The 23,845-nt window shown below is 36.2% G+C and overlaps 3 protein-coding genes and 1 pseudogene across 8 annotated transcripts; 2 read left to right on the top strand and 2 right to left on the bottom strand.

The window, feature by feature from the left end:
• The first annotated feature begins 20 nt into the window (after positions 1 to 20).
• LOC133870472 (phosphatidylinositol/phosphatidylcholine transfer protein SFH8-like) lies at positions 21 to 7,904 on the top strand. Its single transcript, XM_062307602.1, has 14 exons — positions 21 to 516; positions 855 to 1,155; positions 2,170 to 2,269; positions 2,362 to 2,628; positions 2,745 to 2,822; positions 2,909 to 3,010; positions 3,123 to 3,172; positions 3,282 to 3,381; positions 3,572 to 3,661; positions 3,757 to 3,870; positions 5,620 to 5,752; positions 6,125 to 6,525; positions 7,238 to 7,312; positions 7,409 to 7,904. The coding sequence occupies exons 1-14, from the start codon at positions 483 to 485 to the stop codon at positions 7,424 to 7,426; spliced, it is 1,863 nt and encodes a 620-aa protein (XP_062163586.1). The 5' UTR covers positions 21 to 482; the 3' UTR covers positions 7,427 to 7,904.
• A 1,210-nt stretch (positions 7,905 to 9,114) lies between these two features.
• Positions 9,115 to 16,551, top strand: LOC133872031 (putative bifunctional dihydrofolate reductase-thymidylate synthase). Of its 6 annotated transcripts, none has more exons than XR_009900918.1 (14): positions 9,115 to 9,281; positions 9,657 to 9,744; positions 10,068 to 10,621; positions 10,698 to 11,076; positions 11,204 to 11,248; positions 11,463 to 11,528; positions 12,211 to 12,272; positions 12,356 to 12,430; positions 12,513 to 12,678; positions 12,763 to 12,886; positions 13,053 to 13,159; positions 13,723 to 13,903; positions 14,028 to 14,118; positions 16,432 to 16,551. XR_009900918.1 is itself a non-coding variant. In XM_062309537.1 (12 exons), the coding sequence occupies exons 2-12, from the start codon at positions 9,700 to 9,702 to the stop codon at positions 13,831 to 13,833; spliced, it is 1,734 nt and encodes a 577-aa protein (XP_062165521.1). In that variant the 5' UTR covers positions 9,116 to 9,281; positions 9,657 to 9,699; the 3' UTR covers positions 13,834 to 14,258. The 6 variants fall into 6 exon arrangements, 1 of the variants encoding a protein (XP_062165521.1); XR_009900915.1 differs by lacking the exon at positions 16,432 to 16,551 and adding an exon at positions 14,423 to 14,561; XR_009900916.1 differs by lacking the exon at positions 16,432 to 16,551 and adding an exon at positions 14,488 to 14,606 and having other exon boundaries at positions 9,116 to 9,281; positions 13,723 to 14,118.
• LOC133871674 (AAA-ATPase At3g50940-like) lies at positions 14,289 to 16,810 on the bottom strand (annotated as a pseudogene).
• Positions 16,811 to 19,668: 2,858 nt separating this feature from the next.
• Positions 19,669 to 20,448, bottom strand: LOC133870220 (heavy metal-associated isoprenylated plant protein 2-like). Its single transcript, XM_062307302.1, has 2 exons — positions 20,257 to 20,448; positions 19,669 to 20,091 (listed from the first exon to the last, which is right to left on the bottom strand). Exons 1-2 carry the CDS (start codon positions 20,263 to 20,265, stop codon positions 19,759 to 19,761), a joined length of 342 nt encoding a protein of 113 aa, XP_062163286.1. The 5' UTR covers positions 20,266 to 20,448; the 3' UTR covers positions 19,669 to 19,758.
• Positions 20,449 to 23,845: the final 3,397 nt, after the last annotated feature.

Below are 23,845 nucleotides of genomic sequence, written 5' to 3'. Positions count from 1 at the left end.
GAAAGATAACCGCCGCCGAAGACGACAAATTCCCGCCAAGCTTAGCTTACCCAAGCAAATTGCGCGGCACAGATTACTGCCACGTGGTAACCTTCCCAACTCTCTGTACCGTACGTCTCTAAATTAGAACCCGCTAGAGGAAGCCTGGCATCTGCCTGTTACGTCTGTAGTAAAACTACTCTACCGTCTGTGAGGCGTCTCATCAGTTCCTTCGCTATCCGCTATCATTTGCTTCGGCGAATTTATTATTTTATTAATAGCCCTCATTTCTTTCCCTCTTTCGTCTTCGTTTCCTTTAGCTGAGAATTTCCTAAAGATTGAAGACCTAAATTTTTTACTACGACGTCGTCAAAGATCGGCATCGTATTTGATATTTCTCGCTCTGCACAACATTGATTCGGTTTGCTCTTGTGCCATAGACTTCTTGTTATTCATGCTCTGTTTTTTGCTCCGACTTCGATTCTTAACCCGATAAGGTCAACATGTCGGGTCCACTCGATCGCTTCGCAAGGCCTTGTGAGTACATTTTCTTTCACTAATTCTTCTTTTGATTTCCGCTAAATCTATTCGAATTGCTCATATGCTTCTTCAATTGTTTTACAGTTTTGTGGATATGTATTCTGGATTTCTTGTTATTTGTAGTCAGCTAGTTTTGTGTGCGGCTCAGAATAGTCAGTGTTTGTGTATTGAGTGGGAAAGCCCTAACAATTGGCCAATTAGGGTTTTCCTTGAACGAGTATTTTCGCAATTGGACTTTGTTGTCCGTCATAAATGAATTTATATAAGAAATTCAAAGTCTAATATAAGAGGACCTGGTTGGAGACTTTTAAAGACTTTCTTTTGACTTCCTTTAGGCTTTGAGGGGTCCTCTGCGCACGACGAGAGGAAAGAACGGAAATCGGATTTCGAAAACTCGGAGGATGACAAGCGGACGAGAATTGGGAGTCTAAAGAAGAAAGCAATCAATGCATCTAGCAAATTCAGGCATTCTCTTAATTTGAAGAGCCGGAAGAAGAGTAGCAGCCGGACTAACTCCGTCTCAATTGAGGATTTTCGGAATGACGAGGAGCAGCAGGCCGTGGATGAATTTAAACAGGCGCTTATCTTGGACGACTTGCTTCCTACGAGACACGATGATTACCACATGTTGTTGAGGTGAACTCCTTTTCTTCTTCTTCTTTTTCGTATGAATTATGTAATTCATGGTTTACATGGATTTAGGATTTCATAGTATTTGTATTAGCTTCAAGTTTTCGTAAGAACTGTACTATTTTCAAAATCTGGATTTAGCTCTTAACTTTATCCTACTTTTTTTTACTGTGAAAATGTATGTGACATCGTGTGTGGGATTTCTTGGGCTCAGAAATCAACTTTGTCCTAGTTTAAGCTTGTTGATAGGTGATTTATGAAGTCTGCCACTTGATATTTGTTTCTAACAGTTCTCAGTTAGGCTGTATACTCTGTGTGTGACATTATCTAGCTGTGGCTTTCATCACTTCTGCGTTCTAGTCCAAGCTCATTAGTGCAAACTTCAATTACTATAAATCGGTGTTTAATCATGTCATGTCTTTCTCCCTTTAAATCACCACATATATTAAAAGACTCATTGGATCGGTATTTTTTGAAAGATGCTATGATGTTCATGCCAACTTTTCATGCACAACTACATGTAGCCGCATACGTGACTTCAACTAGTATGCATTTTTTTTTATAAGTGACTTCAACTAGTATGCATTGGTGTTACTTATCCGGAAAAATAATAATTAAAAAAAAAAAAGACTACTATGAGTTAGTTTTTGATCAGTGACCATCTTTTTCCTTTTGAATTCCATACGTTTTTTTATGTCAGATCGAGTGCAGTATTTTTCTTGATGATGTTCATGTGCATATTGGTATTTTTATTAATTTATATATTTTTTTCATCACATGAAAGATAAGATACAACAGGTTCACCTTATTCTCCCACCCAGGATTTGCAGTTGGCCTGCCCTCCGCGTGATTGGGTGTTAGAAGTAAATACTCTCAGAGAGTAGAGACTTTGTTTAGTCATAACACATTATTTAGTTAGTAGTCAAATCTTCATGGCTTGACTCGAAAACTCGCATTGAAAAATAGATATCTTTGACTCTACATCTGTACAGTGTTGATTGTCGAGCTTTGTTGTATCAGATTCTTGAAAGCAAGGAAGTTTGACATTGAGAAAGCAAAGCACATGTGGGCCAACATGATTCAATGGAGGAAAGACTTTGGTACAGACACAATTTTGGAGGTAAATGCTTTTCATGCATTTTGAGGCAATTTGGAGGTAAATGCTGCATTTATAATCTGACATGATGCTTTATTTATTTATTTTTTTTTCAGGATTTTGAGTTTACTGAGTTGAATAAAGTTCTACAATACTACCCTCAGGGTTATCATGGTGTAGATAAAGAGGGAAGACCTGTATACATTGAGAGACTGGGAAAAATTGATCCGAACAAACTTATGCAAGTGACTACTTTGGAGCGATATATTCAATATCATGTCAAGGGTTTTGAACTTACTTTTGCAATTAGGTTTCCAGCTTGCACTATTGCTGCAAAGAGACACATAGATTCCAGTACAACAATTTTAGATGTTCAAGGCGTGGTATGTTTGTTACTTTATTTTGATATCCAAAGTTTCCCTGGCACCATATTTAGTTTTGCATTGTAAGATTATATTGACAGTCCTGTGTTTCTTGTTTAAACATATTTTCACTTTAGGGTTTTAAAAATCTAACCAAGCCTGCACGAGAACTCATCACGCGGCTACAGAAGATTGATAATGATAACTACCCTGAAGTATGTGGTTTCCTTTTTTAATATCCTTAAATTAGTTTCTGATATTTTGGGGATCTGAACTATTTACATTCACACCTTTTCTGCAGACACTTTGTCGAATGTTTATAATTAATGCTGGCCCTGGTTTTAAGATGCTTTGGAACACGGTGAAAACTTTTCTTGATCCCAAAACAACTTCAAAGATTCATGTACGTTCAAGGATTAATAAAGTTGTCCATTTTTATATCCATTAAAGTATTTACTTTTATAGTTAAGCAGAAATTATCTACGGGATTACTTGATATTGGAATTTTGTCTCAGGTTCTTGGGAACAAGTATCACAGCAAATTACTTGAAATAATTGATGCAAGGTAATTTTAGCTTTCTGGTTCTGGATATCCTGGTGCTTTTTTTTCTTTCTTTTTTCAGGACAATTTTATCGGCCATGAATAAATGTTTTTATCTTGGGGACTTGTATAGTGAGTTGCCGGAATTTATGGGTGGTAGCTGTACATGTGCTGATCGGGGAGGTTGCATGAGGTCAGATAAAGGGCCGTGGAAAGATCCAAACATATTAAAGGTTTGGTCATCACCTTGATATTGTTGGACCGTTCTCTTATTAGCTTTTGATTCATCATTTTTGCTAATTATCTCCTCGGCAACTGTACTTCATACATGGCTGTTCTGTTATTAGCTTTTGTTTCACTAATTTTTCTAATTATCTCCTTTGCAACTGTACTTCATATATGGCTCAAAAACAAATTATGTAGATGGTTCTTAGTGGTGAAGCACAATGTTCTAGACAAATAGTAACAGTTTCAGACAGTGAGGGGAGCTGTGAGAAGCCACATTATCCAATGGTATGGTCTGCACCCTGGGAGCTGAGTTTTGTATTTACAATTAGAGTTCTGTCTGAGTGTCTTCTAATGTTAGTTTTTTTATGTTGTTGGGTCAGATAAAAAGTAGTGACACGTCTACTGCTGAGTCAGGATCTGAAGTGGAAGAAATTACTTCCCCAAAAGCAACTAGGAGCTATTCAGAACCTAGGTTGACTCCTGTCCGTGAAGAAGTAAGTGTTTGTTTGATAATCCTGTGTTGTTTGAGAATGATTGGCAGAATACACATCCTGATTGATTTGGTATGGGATAAAAGCCTGACTTCTTTTTTTTATTATTATTATTTTCATTGATTTATAACTGAGTCATCTATAAAACTTATCTTGCTTTACTTGCAACTGCATTTATACCCTGTCTATTCAACTTTTCTCAATTATGTTAGATGATCCTCAATTATTTGGAATAGAGTGGGTTATGCCACGAACGGTGTTAGAGTTGTTGACTAGTTGGAGCGCGTCGGTTGGGTATGGTTGTGCTATAGAAGCTTGGTGGTTAGCTCCATTGTGTTTATTGCGGTGTATTTGACGGGTGCGGAATGCGCGGCTTTTTGAAGATGTAGAAACATCAATAGTGGAACTACGGAAGCGCTTGCTTAATATGTGATATCTTTGGATGGCGTTCCATCATTGCTTGAATGGTTTTTCTTATGTAGAATTTTTAAATCTTTTCTCTTCTCGTTCCTTTTAGGGGCTCTCTTGTATACTTCCTGTGTATAAGGGTTGCGCCCCTCTGCGCTTTCAATGAATTGAGTTGTAATTACTTATAAAAAAAAAGGTCTTTTAGCAATTATGGCTCAGATTGTGTACTTGGTTATCATTTTCTTTAGGTGAGAAGAGCCTAATCATCAATATGGAATTCCTATTTTGGCTCTCTCTCTTATCCTTTTGGACACCGTAAATAATATGCTTGTTTGCAGATATTGACATGGTCATAGTTAGATCACTACAAATATTTTTAGAGGTATTCGTATTTTGCCATGATGTGGATGCTTGTTGGACGATTAGATCTAAAAATTTCTTCTGACATTCTCTGGAGATCTTTTCCTCTTTAAGCAATCTTGTTGTAACGATCATATGTATCATCCTATTCTTTTGCCTAGTCAGATACTTAGGTAGTATGTTACTCATTTTTTATTGGGTCCTGACTTTGATTGTATGCTGCTTAAAAAATAGTGCTTTGAATATATTCTTTAAATTAGAGTTACGTATGTACATATGGTTATATATTTGTGGATAACATTAAGGAATACTCTCAAAATAAATTGGAGAAATGTGCATAGTCAAACTCATTCAGGGTGCGTTTGGGATTCCGATTTCATAAACAAAAAGTGCGATTTTAAACTAAATCGTAGAAAATGTATCGTTTGGTAATTGCGTTTTTAAAAAATTGCGATTTGAAAACGCATAAAATTGCTTTTTCAAATCGCAGGTAGTAGGGTGCTTTTTTGAAAACGTAGAATTTTAAAAATTAACTTGCGATTTTAAAGGCTAAATTGCGATTTTGCCAAACGCTTAATTGCGTTTTTAAAAATTACTTTTTGAAATCGCAAATCCAAACGGACCCTCAGTCTATGACTGCTGAACTTCTTTTTTTTTTTTTCTTTTTTTTAATTTACCTGGTTTATGGTGTGTCCGCGGTGGCTAACACCAAGACTTGATGATTATAAGATTGATATGCGTGAGTAAATCTGAGAAGATATCATTGAATTGAATTAAGAGGCTGATACATATCTGATTTTCAGAAACTGATGACAGCATGATATGCGTGTAGTTATGGGTGCTTTAGTCTTTTGAATCGAAAACTGCATTGCTAAAGTAAAATTTAGTGTCACATGACATCATTTATGAGGTAAATTCCTTTAAATGTTAGTGTTAGGTCATCAAACTTCAGCTCATAGTTGATATGCTTTGATGTTTGTTTAGGCTAAGGTCGCTGGTAAAGGGAGCAGTGTTGGTGGCGTCTTGGAGTATGATGAATACGTTCCCATGGTTGATAAGGCTGTGGATGTGGGATGGAAGCAACAAGTATTGCCTCAAAAGCCACATGCTTCCAGAGGTTTGATAGTTTAATTGCACCTTTATTGAACTTATTCTTGTATGGCATGGTATTCATATGCTATCATTGCTAATTCCACATCTGTTGCATTTATAATGTTAGTGTAAAATCTTATAGATAGACGAGGAACTCTTGTCTTTGCCTGTTGATTCCTCCAAATGCGAAGGATGCCAGCATGTTTAGATGATTTAGATACGTAGTTTTCATACTTGTTAAGGGTTTAATTTCCTTAGATTTTCATTTATGTTTTCTTATACATAAAGAACATTATTGATTCAAGCAGTTGTGGATGTTGCATACATTGCAGTGAAAAATGTTTGTAATCAAGTCCAAAAAAGAGAAGTTTTTGATACCTATTGAAACCAATTTCAGGGACACCTTCTCTACCAAGTGTGGAAAAAACTCCAGAAGGAATTTTTACTCAAATCTGGGCTGCGCTGGTGGCCTTCTTCATTACCCTCATTACTCTAGTACGTTCAGTGGCATTCCAGGTGACCAAGAAACTTCCTGACACTCTACCTGATTCTAACTGCAACATTTCCTACCCGACTGTTGAATCACCCAAGGAGGAGTTCCGTACCCCTTCTCCTGCTCTGGGGTTTGCAGATGCAGAACTCTTCTCATCTGCTTTGAAAAGGCTGGGTGAGCTTGAGGAGAAAGTAGACATGCTACAGGCAAAGCCATTTGAGATGCCTTACGAGAAAGTGGAGTTGCTGAATGCTGCTGTTTGTCGTGTGGATGCATTGGAAGCAGAGCTAATTGCGACAAAAAAGGTGACTATATCATCTCTTGTTTAGTTACTCTCAAGGCAACCTAGTGAGGGCTCTGATTTGCCGTTTTAATGTCTTTACTGTTAAAAAAAAATTAACCGTGTACCAAACTCTTTATAAGGTGACTTGATGTGGAGCTACAACTTGCATCACTTAAGATTCTAAAATTAAGTGGACTATTATATGCATGATTAGTGTAATATGCTTGTTACATCCTTTCCTTTGAAAATGCTGCACTGTGCTCTCATGCAGGTGCTTCATCAGTTAAAAGCACGTTATCAGTTGCCATTACCCTGATTTTGTGTGTATATATATATCTCTGAATATGGGACTGAGTAAATTAGTTTAAATTGAAATTTTCTTTTCCTGTAACAATTGCTTATGCCGATATGTACTTTCACATGGCAGATTGCCAGTTGGGTTAAACAGTTAAAACCTTTTAGAGCTGCCTATGTGTTGACAGTTGCACAAGGTTCTTGGATCTTCCAGCCAATTTTTAACACGTTCTTGCAAATGGCTTATAATTTTGAAAATATTTTGCATTAGCCTATGTTATCGATGAGTACATTTTTATAATTGATCCGTCTATATCAGTGACTAGCTGGCAAAATAATCCTCGCATGCATCATGCATGGTTCATCTATGCTCTCATTGCGTGCATTTTTCAGTTGCTGGCTATTTTTGTTTTTGATCTTGTATGGTTCTTCCTGAGCAGGCTTTGCATGAAGCTTTAATGAAGCAGGAAGAACTTTTAGCATACATAGACAGACAAGAAGAGGCCAAATTAAGGGTAAGTTGAAGATTTTGTTTCTCCGTCTACTCTACAAATTTTTGTCCCGCACCTCTTCTGCTGACCGAGGATTGTGTTTATATGTGTGTTCCTCAGAGAAGGCTTTGCTGGTGAAAAAGAGACTCCTGTATAGGAGGAATTGTGTGGTGGTATGTTTGCACTACATTCGTATATTTTCGCGAGGGTTGGTCTTCCAGACAGATTTTTACATTAATAAACACAGAATGTAATTAAAACTAGCTATTCTGTATTTTTTTTTTTTTGGTGTGTGCGCGTGTTACGTAGCCAACTGAGAGACTAGTTGAGGCAGAGTAGCAAGCTACATGGAAGGGCAGTATGATTCAGGACATCCCCCTCCAAGGGTGGAAGATGAGTCCGGCCGCTTGTGAACTCAATTCGGTCTCGGTTCGAATAATAAATGAGTCATTCGTAAACACAATAATATGTTTGAATATTAAATGAGATATACTCGTATAAACTCGGCTCGACTCGAATAAATTTGTATAAACTCGTATAACTTCATTTTTACAAAAAAAAAAAATCGTATTATTTTAAATTTTGTAATAAGAACATCTTAAGTTAAAATGAATTATCTTCCTAATATGATAGATATAACTTGAATTATTGTTGTAAGTTTAGTTTTTTAAATTTGTATGTACACGAGTATGTTTGTGAGTATTTGTGTGTATGTACGCACATAATTTGTGTATGTGCATAATGAATTTATATACATTCATATAAATTTGAGATTATATTATTTAAGATTCAAGTTAATTTATTTAATTAACTCAAATGATAAAATTTTAACAATATTTAATTAATTAATGATTAGTATGAATTTACATAAAGGTAAACAATTATGGTATTTACTTTATATAAGATATCATATAAATGAATAAGTTAATTAAGTAGCTCGTGATGAGATTGAACTCGACTTGTATTCGAAATAAAATTAAAGGTTAAATACATTTTTAGTACTTGAGTTTTAAAAATTTTATTTTTTAGTATTTGAATTTCAATTCGTATTATAAATGATACTGAGGTTTTGAGAAAAGATGGACTAAGCACCTCCGTCTATTTTTTTCGTCCAATATGTGATGGTTTGCCACGTGTCAACTTTCAAGGGTTGACACGTGGCACAATATAAACAAAATAAAAATCTTTAAAAATCAATTAAGAATTAAAAATTAATAAAACTTAAAATATATATATATATATTAAAAATTTTAAAAAAAATTTAAAAAAAGGAATGGCTCTTGGCCGGCATGGGGGAGGCCAAACGACCCCCATGGGCCAAAACTCTCCTATATTTTTTTTTTTTTCCCTTTTGGCCATTGAGGGTGGCTGAACTACCTTCGTGGCCTTTGAGGGTGGTTTAGTCACCCCAAATGGCCAAAACTCTCACAAGTTTTTATATATATTTTTTCTCTCTCTCTCTATGTGGCCATAAGGGTGGCTAAGCCTCCCCTTTGACCAAAATGAGGGTGGCCAGCCACCCCTGTTTTTTTTTAATATATATATATATATATTTTAAGTTTTATTAATTTAATTTTATTTTTTTATATTATGCCACGTGTAAATTTTCAAGAGTTGACATGTGGCAAACCGTTAAATATTGGACAAAAAATTAGATGGAGGTGTCAAGTCCGTATTTTCTCAAAACTCAAGCACCATCTACGATATAAATTGAAACTCAGGTTCTAAAAAAAAAAAAAAAAAATTATATACGACATGGCCCCATTTTAGTTGGGCTGGGCTGGCCCGACAGACCGCCCTTCCCAGTTCCCATGGGCACATGGATATTCAGGTAAAAGTCCCCGTCATCGTTTTTCTTTTACACTCGGCTCCCTCTGCATTTTGAAAATAACTGAAGCAAGTTCCATCTCCCCATTATCGTGATACTGAAACCATCGCACGCCACGGCAAGAAAAATTCCCACCTTTCGTCAATTTTCGCTCTTGTTTTTGAGGTCTGTAACTTAACCTGCCTTTATCTTAATCAAGGCATTGCTTGACCTTCTGATGAGAAGCAATAAGCATGCCAATATGGTTATCATAGATGTTCAATTTTTACAACTTTAATCAAATAGAGGTCGAATGAGAGTCTTTTCTCTTTCTGTATTATGGATTCTGTCGTAAACAAGCTGCAATGGTGCTTTGTTTGTTAGAACTTCTCATTGTCTTTCTTGGCCAATTTTGCTTAGGATATACTGATGAGCTCATAGCTGTACACGATATTAGGTTTTCATATTATGTTTTTAAGTTCTGGTGGTTATTTCTTTCCAAAAAATACTATGTAATGCGTAGGAATGTATAGTTACAGGAATAGGCTTTTCTCTTTCCAGGCACAGATGAGAGTAAATCCGGTTAACTTCAGCAGATGTCCAGATGCTGATGCAATATTATTCTCTGAGGAACATATCTTTTACCAAGGTTTCTACAGTATACTCATAATCCCTCTAGTATTATGGCGTTCCGTCCACTTATGTTTTCCGGGACCATCTAAGATGAGAGCTGTTATTGCAATTTGCAAAAAAGGATGAACCATGGATTTCAATTTTTATTGGAAATAAAATTTCTTAATTCAATTTGCAAAGTTCGTTTTCCCTTGTTCCGTAACCTAATACTAACAGGCTCTTGTTTTTTTTTTATTTCCCTTTCCGATTTCAGCTTGTAATGTATTTGAGCTTTATTATAAATTTACTATGGTTTTATTTAAGTTATGTGGTCACCATTTTTATACTCTTTTCTAACAGGTTCTACTGAGTTCCTTAAATAGTTGCTTCCTTAATCTCGCTTCTGCGTCTTCTTCCTCATGCTTATTAGGAGTCTTGAATGTGACTGAGAAGTACAGATATTACCCAAGATTTTCTGTCATGGCTAGTGGAATTCCAATGTGTTTTTCTAACAGTGATGTGGATGTGGATGCGGATGCTGGTCCTCGTAGGACTTACCAAGTTGTGGTGGCTGCTACTCGTGAAATGGGTATTGGGAAGGATGGAAAGTTACCATGGAGGTTGCCTTCTGACCTCAAATTTTTCAAGGAGCTCACGATGACTACATCAGATCCTGGGAAGAAGAATGCAGTAGTAATGGGTAGGAAAACATGGGAAAGTATCCCCCTTGAGTACCGTCCTTTACCCAGTCGCCTGAATGTTGTGCTGACTCGTTCTGGGAGTTTTGATATTGCAACTGCTGAAAATGTATTAATATGTGGAAGTGTTCCTTCAGCTTTAAAATTATTGGCAGAATCTCCTTATTCTTCATCAATAGAGAGAGTATTTGTTATTGGAGGCGGCCAGATACTTAGGTAACTTGTTGCTCTATGCATAAATCACAAAACTTTGACTTACTGATAAGATAGATATTGATGGTTTTCGGTGCAGGGAAGCACTTAACGCTCCACAATGTGATGCCATCCACATTACTGAAATTGAGACAGGCATTGAATGCGACACTTTCATTCCCACAATTAATTTCTCCGTCTTTCAGCCATGGTACTCATCCCCCCCTTTGGTGGAAAATAACATTCAATATGCTTTTGTGAGTTATGTTCGCGTAAGAAGTTCCACAGTTGAAGCCCATGCTTCAAGAAATGAGTATTCCAACAAGTTTGAGGTGGAAAGATTTATCTTCCTGCCAAAGATGATCTTTGAGAGACATGATGAGTATGTGTATCTGAAACTGGTTCGAGAAATTATCTCAAGTGGCACCCAGAAAGATGACAGGACAGGGACCGGTACTTTATCAAAATTTGGTTGCCAGGTAGTATGAAACTTAGATTACCTACATATCTTTGTGTTTTTCATTCTGATAGTACTCATTTTATTCATACTCCAACATTGGCTTACGAATAAGCATTTCCACTATCTAATACGTGTACCCTTCACAGATGCGGTTCAATCTCCGCAGATCTTTTCCACTTCTTACAACTAAGGTACTAGTTCTCTTCTGAATTGCTTCTCAATTATAATGTGTTCTTTTTTTTTTGGTAATGAGTTCTCTTTTCTGCCCTTCTGATCATGTTTTGGAGAAGCATACCTGTCATCAAATCCCTTTAGGTCACTAAAAATTTCTAGCCCTTTCTGAAAATTTGTCATCTATGTTTTTTAGTGCTGGTACTTATGGTTTTTTGTTTTCTGAATTGCTAGAGAGTATTTTGGCGTGGTGTTGTTGAAGAACTGTTGTGGTTTATCAGTGGTTCGACAAATGCAAAGGTAACTGTTCAATCGTCTTAGAAACTTTGGTCTGCTTCTTCTTCCTGTCCTTTCTTTGATCACACACCTGTAACAATGCAAATGAGCCAACATCTGCTTTGTGTAAAAGGAAAATGGAAAAGGCTAATATTTTTTATTGGTTGAAATATTCTTGCAACTGCTTATCTTTTCTAGTACTATTTGTTTAATGTTGATTCTAAATCTATATCCAGATTTTCTCAGATCCAGTTATTAATAGCATCTGATTTATAGTATTCTTCAATATTTCAGAACAAGCATCTTTTTTCTAAAGGAAATTTTTATAGTCAAAATGGTGAAATAATGTAATTCTATTGTCTTTCAATCCTTTTATATCTATCTGACATGTAATATTAAGTATTGGGTTCATACATTGATTGCATCTGTCTCAATAAAGACATATGCTTAAAGAGGTAATGGTAGTCCTTTTGTGGTACTTGATATACATTCAAAAGTTCCCTATGTAACTGAGCTTGGGTCATGATGCTGGTTTTATTCATTATCTGGATGTCAGTATACTGACAGTGCATATTTCGTTCTCTTTGTAATTTGTTCTACTATTTTTATTTGTAGAAAGACTTAAGTACTGAAGATGCTATATCTTTTGTGAATTGATTATATTGAAGGTGAAAATAGGTTTTAAAAAAGATGTTATTGCCAATAGGTTCTACAGGAGAAAGACATTCATATATGGGATGGAAATGCATCCAGGGACTACCTTGACAGGCAATTACTGGCTATAAGAATCTGATTTTCCATAGAATTATTCTGCATATGCAAATCTAACTAGTATATATCTATTTCTTTAGTATTGGTTTGTCAGATAGGAAAGAGGGTGACTTGGGACCCATATATGGATTCCAGTGGAGACACTTTGGTGCTAGGTCAGTGGCTAGCATTTACCTAAAGAAATTGTGACTTTTGTTTCAACCTTTAATCATCCTCTCATAATGTACTATTTTACAGATATACCAACATGCATGCTGACTACACGGGCCAAGGATTTGATCAGTTGTCTGATGTTGTTGACAAGATTAAGAATAGACCAGATGACCGGCGGATTATCCTCTCAGCATGGAATCCATCAGATCTCAAGTTGATGGCACTTCCCCCTTGTCACATGTTCGCCCAGGTGACCTGTTATTTTTCTTTATTTTTCATTTATTTGTTGTTTTATTATGGTAATCTGCAATTTTAATGCTCATCTTTCTTGCAGTTCTACGTAGCCAATGGGGAGCTATCCTGTCAAATGTATCAGCGGTCTGCTGATATGGGTCTTGGCATTCCATTTAACATTGCGTCTTATGCTTTATTGACATGTATGATCGCTCATGTTTGTGGTAGGCATTCATTTCAATATCAGAAATTTTAAGTTTTATTAGAAATTACAATATTATAGTTGTCGTTTTCTTAGTTTTATGTCTCATTTTCTGATTGCCATTGATCCTTATTTGCGGAACCTTTTTATGATTTTTTTCTCTCTACAATGTTAATTTGCCATTACAGGCCTCACTCCTGGTGATTTCATCCACATAATTGGGGATGCTCATGTTTATAAAACTCATATCAGGCCTCTGCAGGAGCAGCTTCAGAAACTTCCCAAACCTTTTCCTGTGAGTAGAACAACGTATAGAAAATTGCTGGTTGCATATGATGAATGTTTATGATGTTAGATTACCTAAGTACTCTTTTGGCATAAATATTGAATTATACTCTATAATGTAGACAACCTTTAACAGAGCTTATCCAGTCCTTGGCTCGCTCTTTTTCTGGTTATAAGCTCTTTTTGAATGCCATAGAAAGGAATACCTATCTTATCTTATTTTATATATGCGTAAGATAGTATATACTTTTTTTGGTTATAAAGTGGTCTTTCCTTTGTTGACCTCTCGAACTCTTTAAGGCTGGTCTGTGAGGTAGTGTTTTGCAAAAGGAGAAAAATTGTGCTAAGCACTCTCCGAATGTCTAGTGCCACCAACTTTGAAGATTTTTGTTCTTTCCCCCTCCTTTTTGGCAAAGTATACATAATTTGAATGGCATTTGGTGTGCGTCTAGACAAAAAAACATGTGACACATGAAAAATATGCCACTACTGGAGGATTTTTATCAGTCTTTTCTTCTATACCTTTTTATCAACTTTTCTTGTTTCTTTGACAAATGTGTCTCTTGCCTGCAGATCTTGAAGATCAATCCAGAGAAGAAGGATATAGATTCGTTTGTGGCAGCTGACTTTAAACTCATAGGTTATGATCCTCACCAGAAGATAGAAATGAAAATGGCAGTATAGAGCTTTAAAATGGCAGCACAGTGTATTTGGCTAGTTTTTTTCCCCCTCTAAGCCTATGCCAGTTTTTGAGGTTCCTATTATTGTATCAATATAGTTGGCTGAATTAAATCCTTAGCATGTGTCCATTTGATAACCTTTTTTTTTTTTTTTTTAGAAAACAAGTTTTATGCCTTTTTGGTGACAATTTGGTACAGTTTTGACTCTTGAGCTGGAAATCTCGCAGACAAGGAATTGTCGATAGCAGCTACTTGTTTACTATTATTCAGCAATTGATCTCTAGCTAAGGTATGGTCTCTATAATGGGTGTTGTTAGGATACAACAATTTTTATACGACTAGTCTTTTACAAATTGACATGTCATGTTGCAAGTAATAATTAAATTTAATTGAAGCTAACGTGACAGTTTATGACAGTATCAAATTGTCACATCAATTTATAAAGGAGTTGTAGTACTCCAAACATTTTTCTTCTATAATATGAATTTGACACAACCAAATATAGCATGTGTATATAATTTGAAAACCTATATATTAGTCCACAACGTTACTAGATTTGCTCAGTTATTTTCCTCTTTTTTGCTTTGGAGGAGCTTGATAAGCCCCTGTAGAGCAACGTCCGCATTGTCACTCTTCATCAACTCTCGCGTAATTTCAGCAGGCGTTGCCTCAGCCTTCTCTATGGAGTCTTCAATGTCTTCAAACAGTGGGTGCTCCTGAATTTGCAAGTAATTAGACGCTAATGTCTTGAAGCCGCTGAACGAGCAATATGACATGTGGATGTGCATGTCCATACGACCAGGCCTCAGCAGAGCTGGATCAAGACGGTCCTTGTGATTCGTTGTAAACACAATGATTCACTCGTCTCCACAGCTTGACCACAACCCATCAATGAAGTTCAACATACCAGAAAGCGTAACCTGTAATGGAAGAACGCTAAATTGGTTCGCAGCATATTTTGATAATGTAAATACAGGAACAGAGATGCATATACCTTGTCATCCTCTACAGATTTGGCTTCATTAGCCAATTCCCGATTCTGCAACTCAACTGAACAATCTATGTCCTCTATTACCAATATTGATTGACTCCCTGTACCAATCAATAGCCGCCTTAGATCGGAATTGCACTGAACCTCCTTCAAATCCCTGTCGTAGATATCATACTTGAGATAATTAGCCATGGCTGCAACTAAGCTGGACTTTCCGGTACCGGGCGGTCCATACAACAAATACCCACGTTTCCAAGCTTTCCCTACTCTCCTAAAATACTCCTTCCTGTAAACCTGTCAAGATCCTCGATCAAGGCCTTCTTCATTTCTGGGTCCATAGCCATCGTATCAAAAGTTGCCGGATGGTCAAGGTTGATCGAGCTCCAATAGTCAGTGCCATTATAGTCAATGGTATGAAGCTTCACTGTCTTCCTTTCTTCTCTTATTGCTTTTGCTTGCTGCAGAATGTATGGTAAGTAAGAGCCAAGCACTCTATCTCTATGCTTTTTGTGAAAACTTAGCTCAAACCGTCGTGCCTCAGATCTTGAAAATGCGTCTGATCGGTTGCTATTTCTATTTGAAACCGGCTTGTCAATGGGTGAAGACACCAAAACCCACTTGAGTTTCACACCCTTGTAGACGTCCACCAGTTCTTGGTCCCTTATAATAAAAGTTAAATAATTAAATAAATCATTTTTTATTAGCTTAAGCTTTTACAATAAGTAGTAATTTAATATGTTCTAAGAACAAATCTGTAACACCCCGGTTCCATATTGAGAAGAGATGAATAGCTCACATAAAGTGAGTGGTTTGTAAAGATAGTCATGAGTGTTAAGTCTCACACTGTCTAGTTACTAGGTGAAACTGGGCTTTATAAGAGATTCTAAGAAAGCTCCAAATTGACTAGTCATTTTGGGATAATAGCGCATATGTGGCTAGCGCTTTCATTGGGTCGTTACAAACGGTATCAGAGCCACCTAGTAACATGTAATGTGATACTGGAGCACTGCATGACATGGCCCTGACGAGGACGTCAGGGGTTTTAAGGGGGGGGAGTTTGTAATACCCTGGTCTTATATTGGGAAGAGATGAATAACTCACATAGAGTGAGTAGCTTATAAAAATACTCATGGGTAATGCTATACCCCACATTGTTTAGTTACTAGATGAAATTGGGTTTTATAAAGAATTCTAGAAAAGTTTCAAATTGACTAGTTCTTTTGGGGTGATAGCGCAGATTTGACTAGCGATTTTCCTTAAGTCGTTACAGAATCCTTAATAATTCATATATTCTATATGTTAGGACTCACTGATTAAGAATAAGTTTAAGCCCCAAACATGCATTAATAAATGATTAAATTAATATTTTTTTTATAAGCTTAAGCTTTTAGAATAACTAATATTTTGGACTGTTTAAGATTGAGTTAAGAAGTTGTGCAAAACAAAAATGAGTATGTTTGGTAAAAAAAGTCAAAAGTGTTTATTTTGTACTTTTTTTCTTTAAAAAAACCAAAATGCACTTTTAAAAAAAGCTAAAAAAATCTTTTAACTACAAAAGCTCTTTCTAAACAAAAGCTCAAACTGACCCTTAATACCTGTCAATTGTCACAGCTAGTTCCTTCTCTTTCACTGGCTTATGGACCTTGATTCTTAGCGTCAATGGCGATAGCTTTGCACCCAAGTAAAGGTTGGCGGCCTCTTACATCTGGTTTGGGGCGAGCCCATCAGACTCGCCAATGACAAGAGTGAGCTGGGAAGATAAACAGGTGGTGAGCTTGTGAAGGCGCGAGTGGAAGTAGCCTTGGACAGATTCGGGGACGAGATCGTATGCAATGTTTCGGAAGAGAACGGCTGAGGTGGTGAGTGTGGCGGCAACTGAGAGAATACTTTTGGAGGAGGCTATGGTCTCCGGCGAGCACAACATTGAGACTTGGAAAGCCTTGAAGTTGTGGAGGATGTGATCGATCGGCGCCGTTTTGGAGGAGGCCATGGTCTCTTGCCTCTTGGTTAGCACACCATTGGCTTATTTGGCTCCATTGGTTTGTTGCGAGCACTGTGAGGGTTTTACAGGGGTTTTGGCTTCGCTTGGGCATAACCAAACTGAGGGAATTCGACGAAGAGACGCAGGATTCAGGAACCCGTAGATGCCCACCATAAAACAGGGCTGGGTGGCTCACTCTATAGAAAAATAGGCTTTCTTTTCATTCAGAAGCCCATTTTATAATGCTTCTTTACTGACATGTGGCAATTCAATAGCTGTTCTTTTTTCTTTTTTATTTTGGGCCAAACCATTAGAAAATTAAGGCAGAACTGCAATCATTAATATATATATTTTAACAAAATTATAGTATTTATCGATGAAATCAATCAATCAATCAGGAGCCATTTCTCATTGGTTACACTATCACATATACAGTTTAGTGTAAGAATATGCAAAAATATGAGCAGTAAAATTTACATCTCTCTTCGTATATTCAACCCACCACGATCTTAACTTACCAAAACCTTCTTTAATACTAAAGTATAATTAAATTTATTTGTCAAACTTTGTTACTTAATTTTTTTCACCCATGTTGTGTCATGTAGCACTCCAAACATTTTTCTTCTTTAACTAGGATATTATTTTATTGAGATGTGTTTGGTATCATTCTCCTACACATCTTTTGTCCATATTTTTTAAAAAAAAAAAAAAAATCAACAATTGAATCTATAGAACCCATATATGGGTCTCAGAGATTCAATAGTGAATTTACCTCTCGTACAGAGATGGATAGTAGACAGGGGCAGAGCTACATTGGGGCATGATCCCCCTAAGCTACCATGTTTTCCAAAAAAAAAAAAATTAAAATTAAAATTTTACTCATAATTTTTTTTTTTTTTTAGTTTTGCCTCCCAATTTTATTTTTATTTTTTTAATTTTGCCCTCTAAATCTCAAATGTTAGGTCTGCCCCTAACAATAAGAGTAATTCTACATGACAGATGTGTATGAAAATAAAAACAAACATTTATCTATCTTAATTCTACTTATTACTTTATTTTCTTCATTTAATCATTTAATTACAGGAGTATAGTAGCCGACTAGCCGTGAAGGACTTGGATATATTAAAGTCCTACCTAAATTTTTCTTCTGTGATTTGTTATTTTATTTTATGTTATTTTCATTCTGTTTCTACCTTTTCTTTTTCTTTTTTTCTTTTTTTTTTTGAACACACATTCTGTTTCTACCTAAATCCCTTCAAGACGAGTCAAGCCATTACTTGACTTTAACTCCACCAAAGGCATAGTAGGAGGAAGTGGATGAGCAAGGATTGATGGGTACGAATGTCATTTCCACACCAACCCCTCAATACCCAGATAAGCTATTGGCTCTACTACAAGTTTCTTCTGCCAAAAGAAATACATAACCACCGTCCACCGTACCATGGCACTTGGCTTTCACAATTATTTTAAGAGGAAGTTCACAATAATTTTAGGAGAAAGTACATTTATTCTCCTTAAACTAAGTCTTAATTTGTTATGTCTTTCTTAAATTATCAAAAATTTATCATATACACATTTGCCTAAAAAAATAACAAAAAAGAAAAAAAAAAATCTAAATTTGTTTCAATAAGCCCAAAATACTCTTATAAATTGGGGAAAAAAAGAAAGGAAAAACTGGAAAAAAAACAAATAATAAATTTTTTTTAAAAAAAAATTATAAATTTAATTTCTTTTAGATGAAATATATTTTTGTCATTTGGGAGTACATTGTAAATTTTTAATAATTTAAGAGGATATTCAAATTGGATGTTAGGTTGGGAAATGTGTACTTTTTTCATAATTTTAATTAAAAAACCTCTTAAGGTTAAAAAAAAAAAAAAAAAAACCTCTATAAATTATAATCATTAGAGAGCAGACGCTGTCACGCTGTTATTCTTCGATGCCCGTACAACAGGTTTGATAACGCATTTCCCTTTAGTTTCCATCGATCATAAATTAATTTGTGGCAATGATTTTTTTTCTTTTTTCATTTGTTCTCACTGTATCCCTGAGCGGCCATTAAAGTCTATGCATGACACTAAAAGTCATGGCACCTCATCAATGATCCCCTTCCTTTTTTCCAAATATTTTTAATTTTTCTGTTGCAATGTGCCTTGTAAGGAGTGGCATTATCGATAGAGCAGATAATTCACATATTGAGATCAATACAATATTTTATCTTTTAGAGCATCTAGCTAGGGGACTTTTCACTTCAAAATTTAGTGAAAATTTTTAAAGAAGTTCACTTTAACAAATTTTTTATAATCTCTCTATTTTAGTTTTTGTCAGAATTTCACTCTAAATTTAGCTCACAAATTTTATGAGATATTGAATATTCTATCATTTCTCTCCTTACTACACTTTTCACTTTTTCTCTTTTTTCATTTGTTAGAAGTAGTTGCTTAAAATCAATAAAAAATTAATATTTAGTTGAAATAGAGAAAAATTTGAAGAATTTGATGTAGGAAGCCTTTTATAATAAACAATTTTTTTTTTTTTAAAAGTAAATTCTTGAGCTAAAGGATGCTCTTAAATGGTCCAAATTTTAACAATAAATTTTGATCAATACATGCCGCCTACTCACAACATTGTATAGAACTAGCAGCTTCTAGACAGGGAGAAACTTAACATTAGCACAGAAGCCTTACAGTGAAATGACCTTCCACTAACCATGTTGGACAAAAAAGATGAAAACTCAGTCGTTTCATATAAAAATCTGAAGAAATATATCATGTTATAATTCTTTTAAAAGTAAATTTTGAAATTCTTAAACGACATTACTGTTTCTGTTTAATCTATATGCTTTGAAGAGTGGGAAAGAACATAAGTTCAGCGAAGAGATGATGGTTTTCATTATTTTTGCCAAATTATCATACATCTTGTAGTATGAAACAGGACGTACGTTGGGCTTTACTAAGTTACATAATGGAACAATAACTGTAATAATCTTCACCAACTACATACCATACATCACATCTTTGACATGTCTTTGGGGTATACATCACATCCACTACTTTACCATACAGATCCTTCTTCTCTTCTTTGGGAGGACCGACACTGACCACCGCTGCAGATCTTCTGAATTTTCTGACCTTCTTGATGATTGTCACAGGATCAGCTTCCCCAATTACTGTCACCGTACATTTTGAAGAGTCAAGGACAATGGAAGTAATGCCTTCTATTGATGCAATTAACTTCATCACCCTCTGCCTACATTTTGAACAGAGGAGTTCCACTGACACTACAGTTTTCTGCAAAAACACAGAAGAGTCAGGTTGGTTAGTACGTACTTTTGACCTCAGAGAAGATAAATGTACGGCAGTGTCAGTGAAAAGATAGAAGCCTCAGAAGAAGGAGGTCAGAAAGTAATTACAAAGGCCAAAAGAACATCACATGCAGAAAAATATAGATGGAACCTTTGACATAATTGGATGACTAAAAGAAAAGGAGGACTGAAACCACCGACGGCAGAAAGATATATATGGATTCAGAAGTTGCTATATAAATTGTTCTCTCCCAGTCTCATTTGATTATGTATTTATGCTACTGGAAAGTGCTGGGTATATATCCTTGTGTTCTTGGATATACGTGTGGTTAAATATTAAGTGTGAGAAAGTTGGTTGGTGAATGGAAGTAAATGCCAGTCAGAAGTGTCGATTGGATCACCTACACCATCCCATGTGCATTTAATGGGAAAAAATATGAAGTTGTGAACACTCATACACAAGTCCTTTCAATTCTAGAACACTATATTCAACCATTGCCCAACTAACCTATACTATAAGCATAAAAATCACTAACAGTTTTACATGGTAAGACTGTGTTTTAATTTCACAACGCTCGATAAAAATGGATTCAAATAATATATGTAAAAGGCTATCTTTGGGCTGCTGAGAAGGAAAGAAATCTACTAATAACACAAAAAGTTGATGTATAGGGTTGCTGCATGCATGATATGTTATCCAAACGAGCAATTGGTGCTTTCCCGAACGACATATGATCTTATGTAGACAATATTATGTTGCTTTAGCCTAGGATGTTTCAAAAAATTATAATAATGCTGCAATGACACATAGTTTCAATCAATGGGGCATAAGGCATTTAATGGCCTTTAGTTTCTCAATTCAGCAGAATGGTCACAGCCTGGCCCACTTATAAGACCTATTTAAGACGTTTTTTGGTCGTATTCAGAGATTAACTCTAGGTTTTAAATATATCCTCTGTTTTAAATATATCCTGTGTGTGTGTGTGTGTGTGTGTGTGTGTGTGTGTGTGTGTGTGTGTGTGTGTGTGTGTGTGTGTGTGTGTGTGTGTGTGAGAGAGAGAGAGAGAGAGAGAGAGAGAGAGAGAGAGAGACCTTTTCACAGCTCAGAAAATCGTTATTGAAAAAATGGATCAGCCACGTGCAGGCAACAAATTGGATCGCACAATCATTCCTCTAAAACTGATTAAAATGCTATAATGCTCAACCACAGCGTACAGTGTCTTCCATATTGACTGCAGCTCCAGTCATGAGAAGGCATAGAGTGGAGGCGGGGGAAGCCAGAGGAGCGATATCTGGCGCTGCGTTTACGAACCAAATCTAGCCATTGGCTGAACCTAAATGCCGGCCCCGGCGCCCCGCCGTCATGACTCCCAACATATACAATACCTGCATTTCATCACATTCTTCTCTTTTGCAATCTTAAAAGAAAAAAGACATCTTTTTACAATTGAATCCGTGACAGACCCGGGAAGTGACTGTTATGGGCAATGGAGGGTCAGGTTAATTCAGTTCTTCCTTCTCTTTCTCCTTGTCCTGCAATTCCCGCATATAAGCAAGCAAAACCCATATCCAACACCAACAGCCTCGGTATGTCTATATGTCTATGTCTAGATCGACACGCAGGTTATACACTACAGATCTGATGCAATTTCGAATATAAACCAAGATTGATCACTTGATCAAACTTATGGACATTTCCTTTTAGTGTTTGTAAAAAGTTCTCCTCCACATGCTTTGCATCAAGATGTTATCATTTTGGGGGGGTTTTTCTTTTGTTTAGCATTATTACCTGGAGAGGGGGAGAGTCCAGCCTTTGCTCTTTTGCCATAATTGTCAGGTTGTTTTTTCCTTTTTGTTTTTGGGTTGGGAAAGTCAAACTTTAGATGAGGAACGGAAAGCAGTACTAGTTGCTTTTTTGAGGGGACGGAGAGAGACAGAGAGGGATAGAGTTGTGGCGCTTTTTCAGGGGACGTGGTGGCCCATCAGACTCGTCGATGACGAGCTTGTGAAGGCGCGAGTGGAAGTAGCCTTGGACAGATTCGGGGACGAGATCGTATGCAATGTTTCGGAAGAGAACGGCTGAGGCGGTGAGTGTGGCGGCAACTGAGAGAATGGTTTTGGAGGAGGCTATGGTCTCCGGCGAGCACAACATTGAGATTTGGAAAGCCTTGAAGTTGTGGAGGATATGATCGATCGGCGCCGTTTTGGAGGAGGCCATGGTCTCTTGCCTCTTGGTTAGCACACCATTGGCTTCTTTGGCTCCCTTGGTTTGTTGCGAGCACTGTGAGGGTTTTACAGGGGTTTTGGCTTTGCTTGGGCAGAACCAAGCAGAGGGAATTCGACGAAGAGAGTCAGGATTCAGGAACTTTATTGAAGAAAAAAGAATTGGGTTTGGGCTTCTATCAGAAACCCGTAAATGCCCACCAGAAAACAGGGCTGCGCGGCTCACTCTATAGAAAAATGGGCTTTTCTTTTCATTCAGAAGCCCATTTTATAATGCTTCTTTACTGACACGTGGCAACCCAATAGCTTTTTTTCTTTTTCTTTTTTTTAACAAAATTATAGTATTTATTGATAAAATCAATCAATCAATCAGAGCCATTGCTCCCTGGGCACAATTATCACAGATACAATTTGAAATTTTTTCAACCCAAACCCTACAAGAATAAGCCTCTCGCGCAAGAACATGAGCGGCAGAATTTGCAATTCTCTTCACATGTTCAACCCTCCATGATCTTAGCTTACCCAAACTTTCTTTAACACTGAAATCTAATATTGACCATAAAATAAATAATTTCCGTTTTCTTTGAAATGCAGAGGATTTTGATCCACAAACACTTTTTAATGAATTTTCAAGCACGTTTTTATAAGTTTGTTTGATAACACTTTTTCCTTTTTTTTTTTTTTTTTTTAACTTTAACATTAATAAATAATCCAAAACATTTAAAATTACGTTCACATTTATGTCACGTCATAACATTTTTTTCAAAAAAAAACAATTTCTAAAAAGCATTAACAAAAAAGAAAAAAAAAAAAAAAAGGATAAAATTGTCCTCGATAAAGTTGCTAGATTGGTTAAGGATTTACAGCAAAAGAAGAGTAAATCATTAAATTCATTGAAGTGATCAAAGGAAAAGCAGGTATGTATAGCTGTCTAAAAGCGATGATACATCATAAATCATAATCCAATGTGCGACCGGACCATCGTTTTGAGTCTCTTTCGTCGGAATCCCTTTGAAGTCTTTTTCCTTGAAAAAGTTATATAAGAAAGAGCTTTCTTGTTGATATATATATATATATATCACACTGATTCATCCATAAGACGGACAGCTCGAGTGTTATATTATACTTTTATTAATATCTCAAATGGACAAATTAATAGTGACCGGTCGGCGGTCACCTGTCGGAAATCTGCACACATATATGATACATGCATGCAACCTCTAAATTTTATTTTATTCCCAATTAATCACAAGAGCAAGTGAGAAACAAAAAGATCATGCACCGCTGGTCCACAAGTCCACTACACAGTTGTTAAGATGGAGATTACGTTTCCTTTGTATTTGTGTACGTATCATGGAATGTCACGTCCATGCAAACCCTAATGATAGGAACATGTAGACGGCAACGGATTCAAGATTTATTTTATTGGGGACGGTCAGAATATGAACGAGAGTTCAAACCTAATTTTAATAGAAGTCAACCTAATTTTTAAGCATAAAATTATTTATGTATTTAAC

The sequence above is a fragment of the Alnus glutinosa genome, chromosome 6, assembly GCF_958979055.1.
Source record: "Alnus glutinosa chromosome 6, dhAlnGlut1.1, whole genome shotgun sequence".
Lineage (NCBI taxonomy): Eukaryota > Viridiplantae > Streptophyta > Magnoliopsida > Fagales > Betulaceae > Alnus > Alnus glutinosa.
Note: the sequence above shows the minus strand (reverse complement) of the source record. Positions and strands in the feature narration are given on the sequence as shown.

What these genes read in the sequence shown, in the direction of transcription:
- LOC133870472 (XM_062307602.1), top strand. Translation starts at nt 483, where the DNA reads ATGTCGGGTCCACTCGATCGCTTCGCAAGGCCTT. An exon ending in CGATCGCTTCGCAAGGCCTT is followed by an intron (nt 517 to 854) that starts GTGAGTACATTT and finishes GACTTCCTTTAG; the next exon opens with GCTTTGAGGGGTCCTCTGCG. An exon ending in AAGATCCAAACATATTAAAG is followed by an intron (nt 3,382 to 3,571) that starts GTTTGGTCATCA and finishes CAAATTATGTAG; the next exon opens with ATGGTTCTTAGTGGTGAAGC.
- LOC133872031 (XM_062309537.1), top strand. Translation starts at nt 9,700, where the DNA reads ATGCTGATGCAATATTATTCTCTGAGGAACATATCTTTTACCAAG. An exon ending in TTCCACTTCTTACAACTAAG is followed by an intron (nt 11,249 to 11,462) that starts GTACTAGTTCTC and finishes CTGAATTGCTAG; the next exon opens with AGAGTATTTTGGCGTGGTGT. An exon ending in GTGGTTCGACAAATGCAAAG is followed by an intron (nt 11,529 to 12,210) that starts GTAACTGTTCAA and finishes TATTGCCAATAG; the next exon opens with GTTCTACAGGAGAAAGACAT.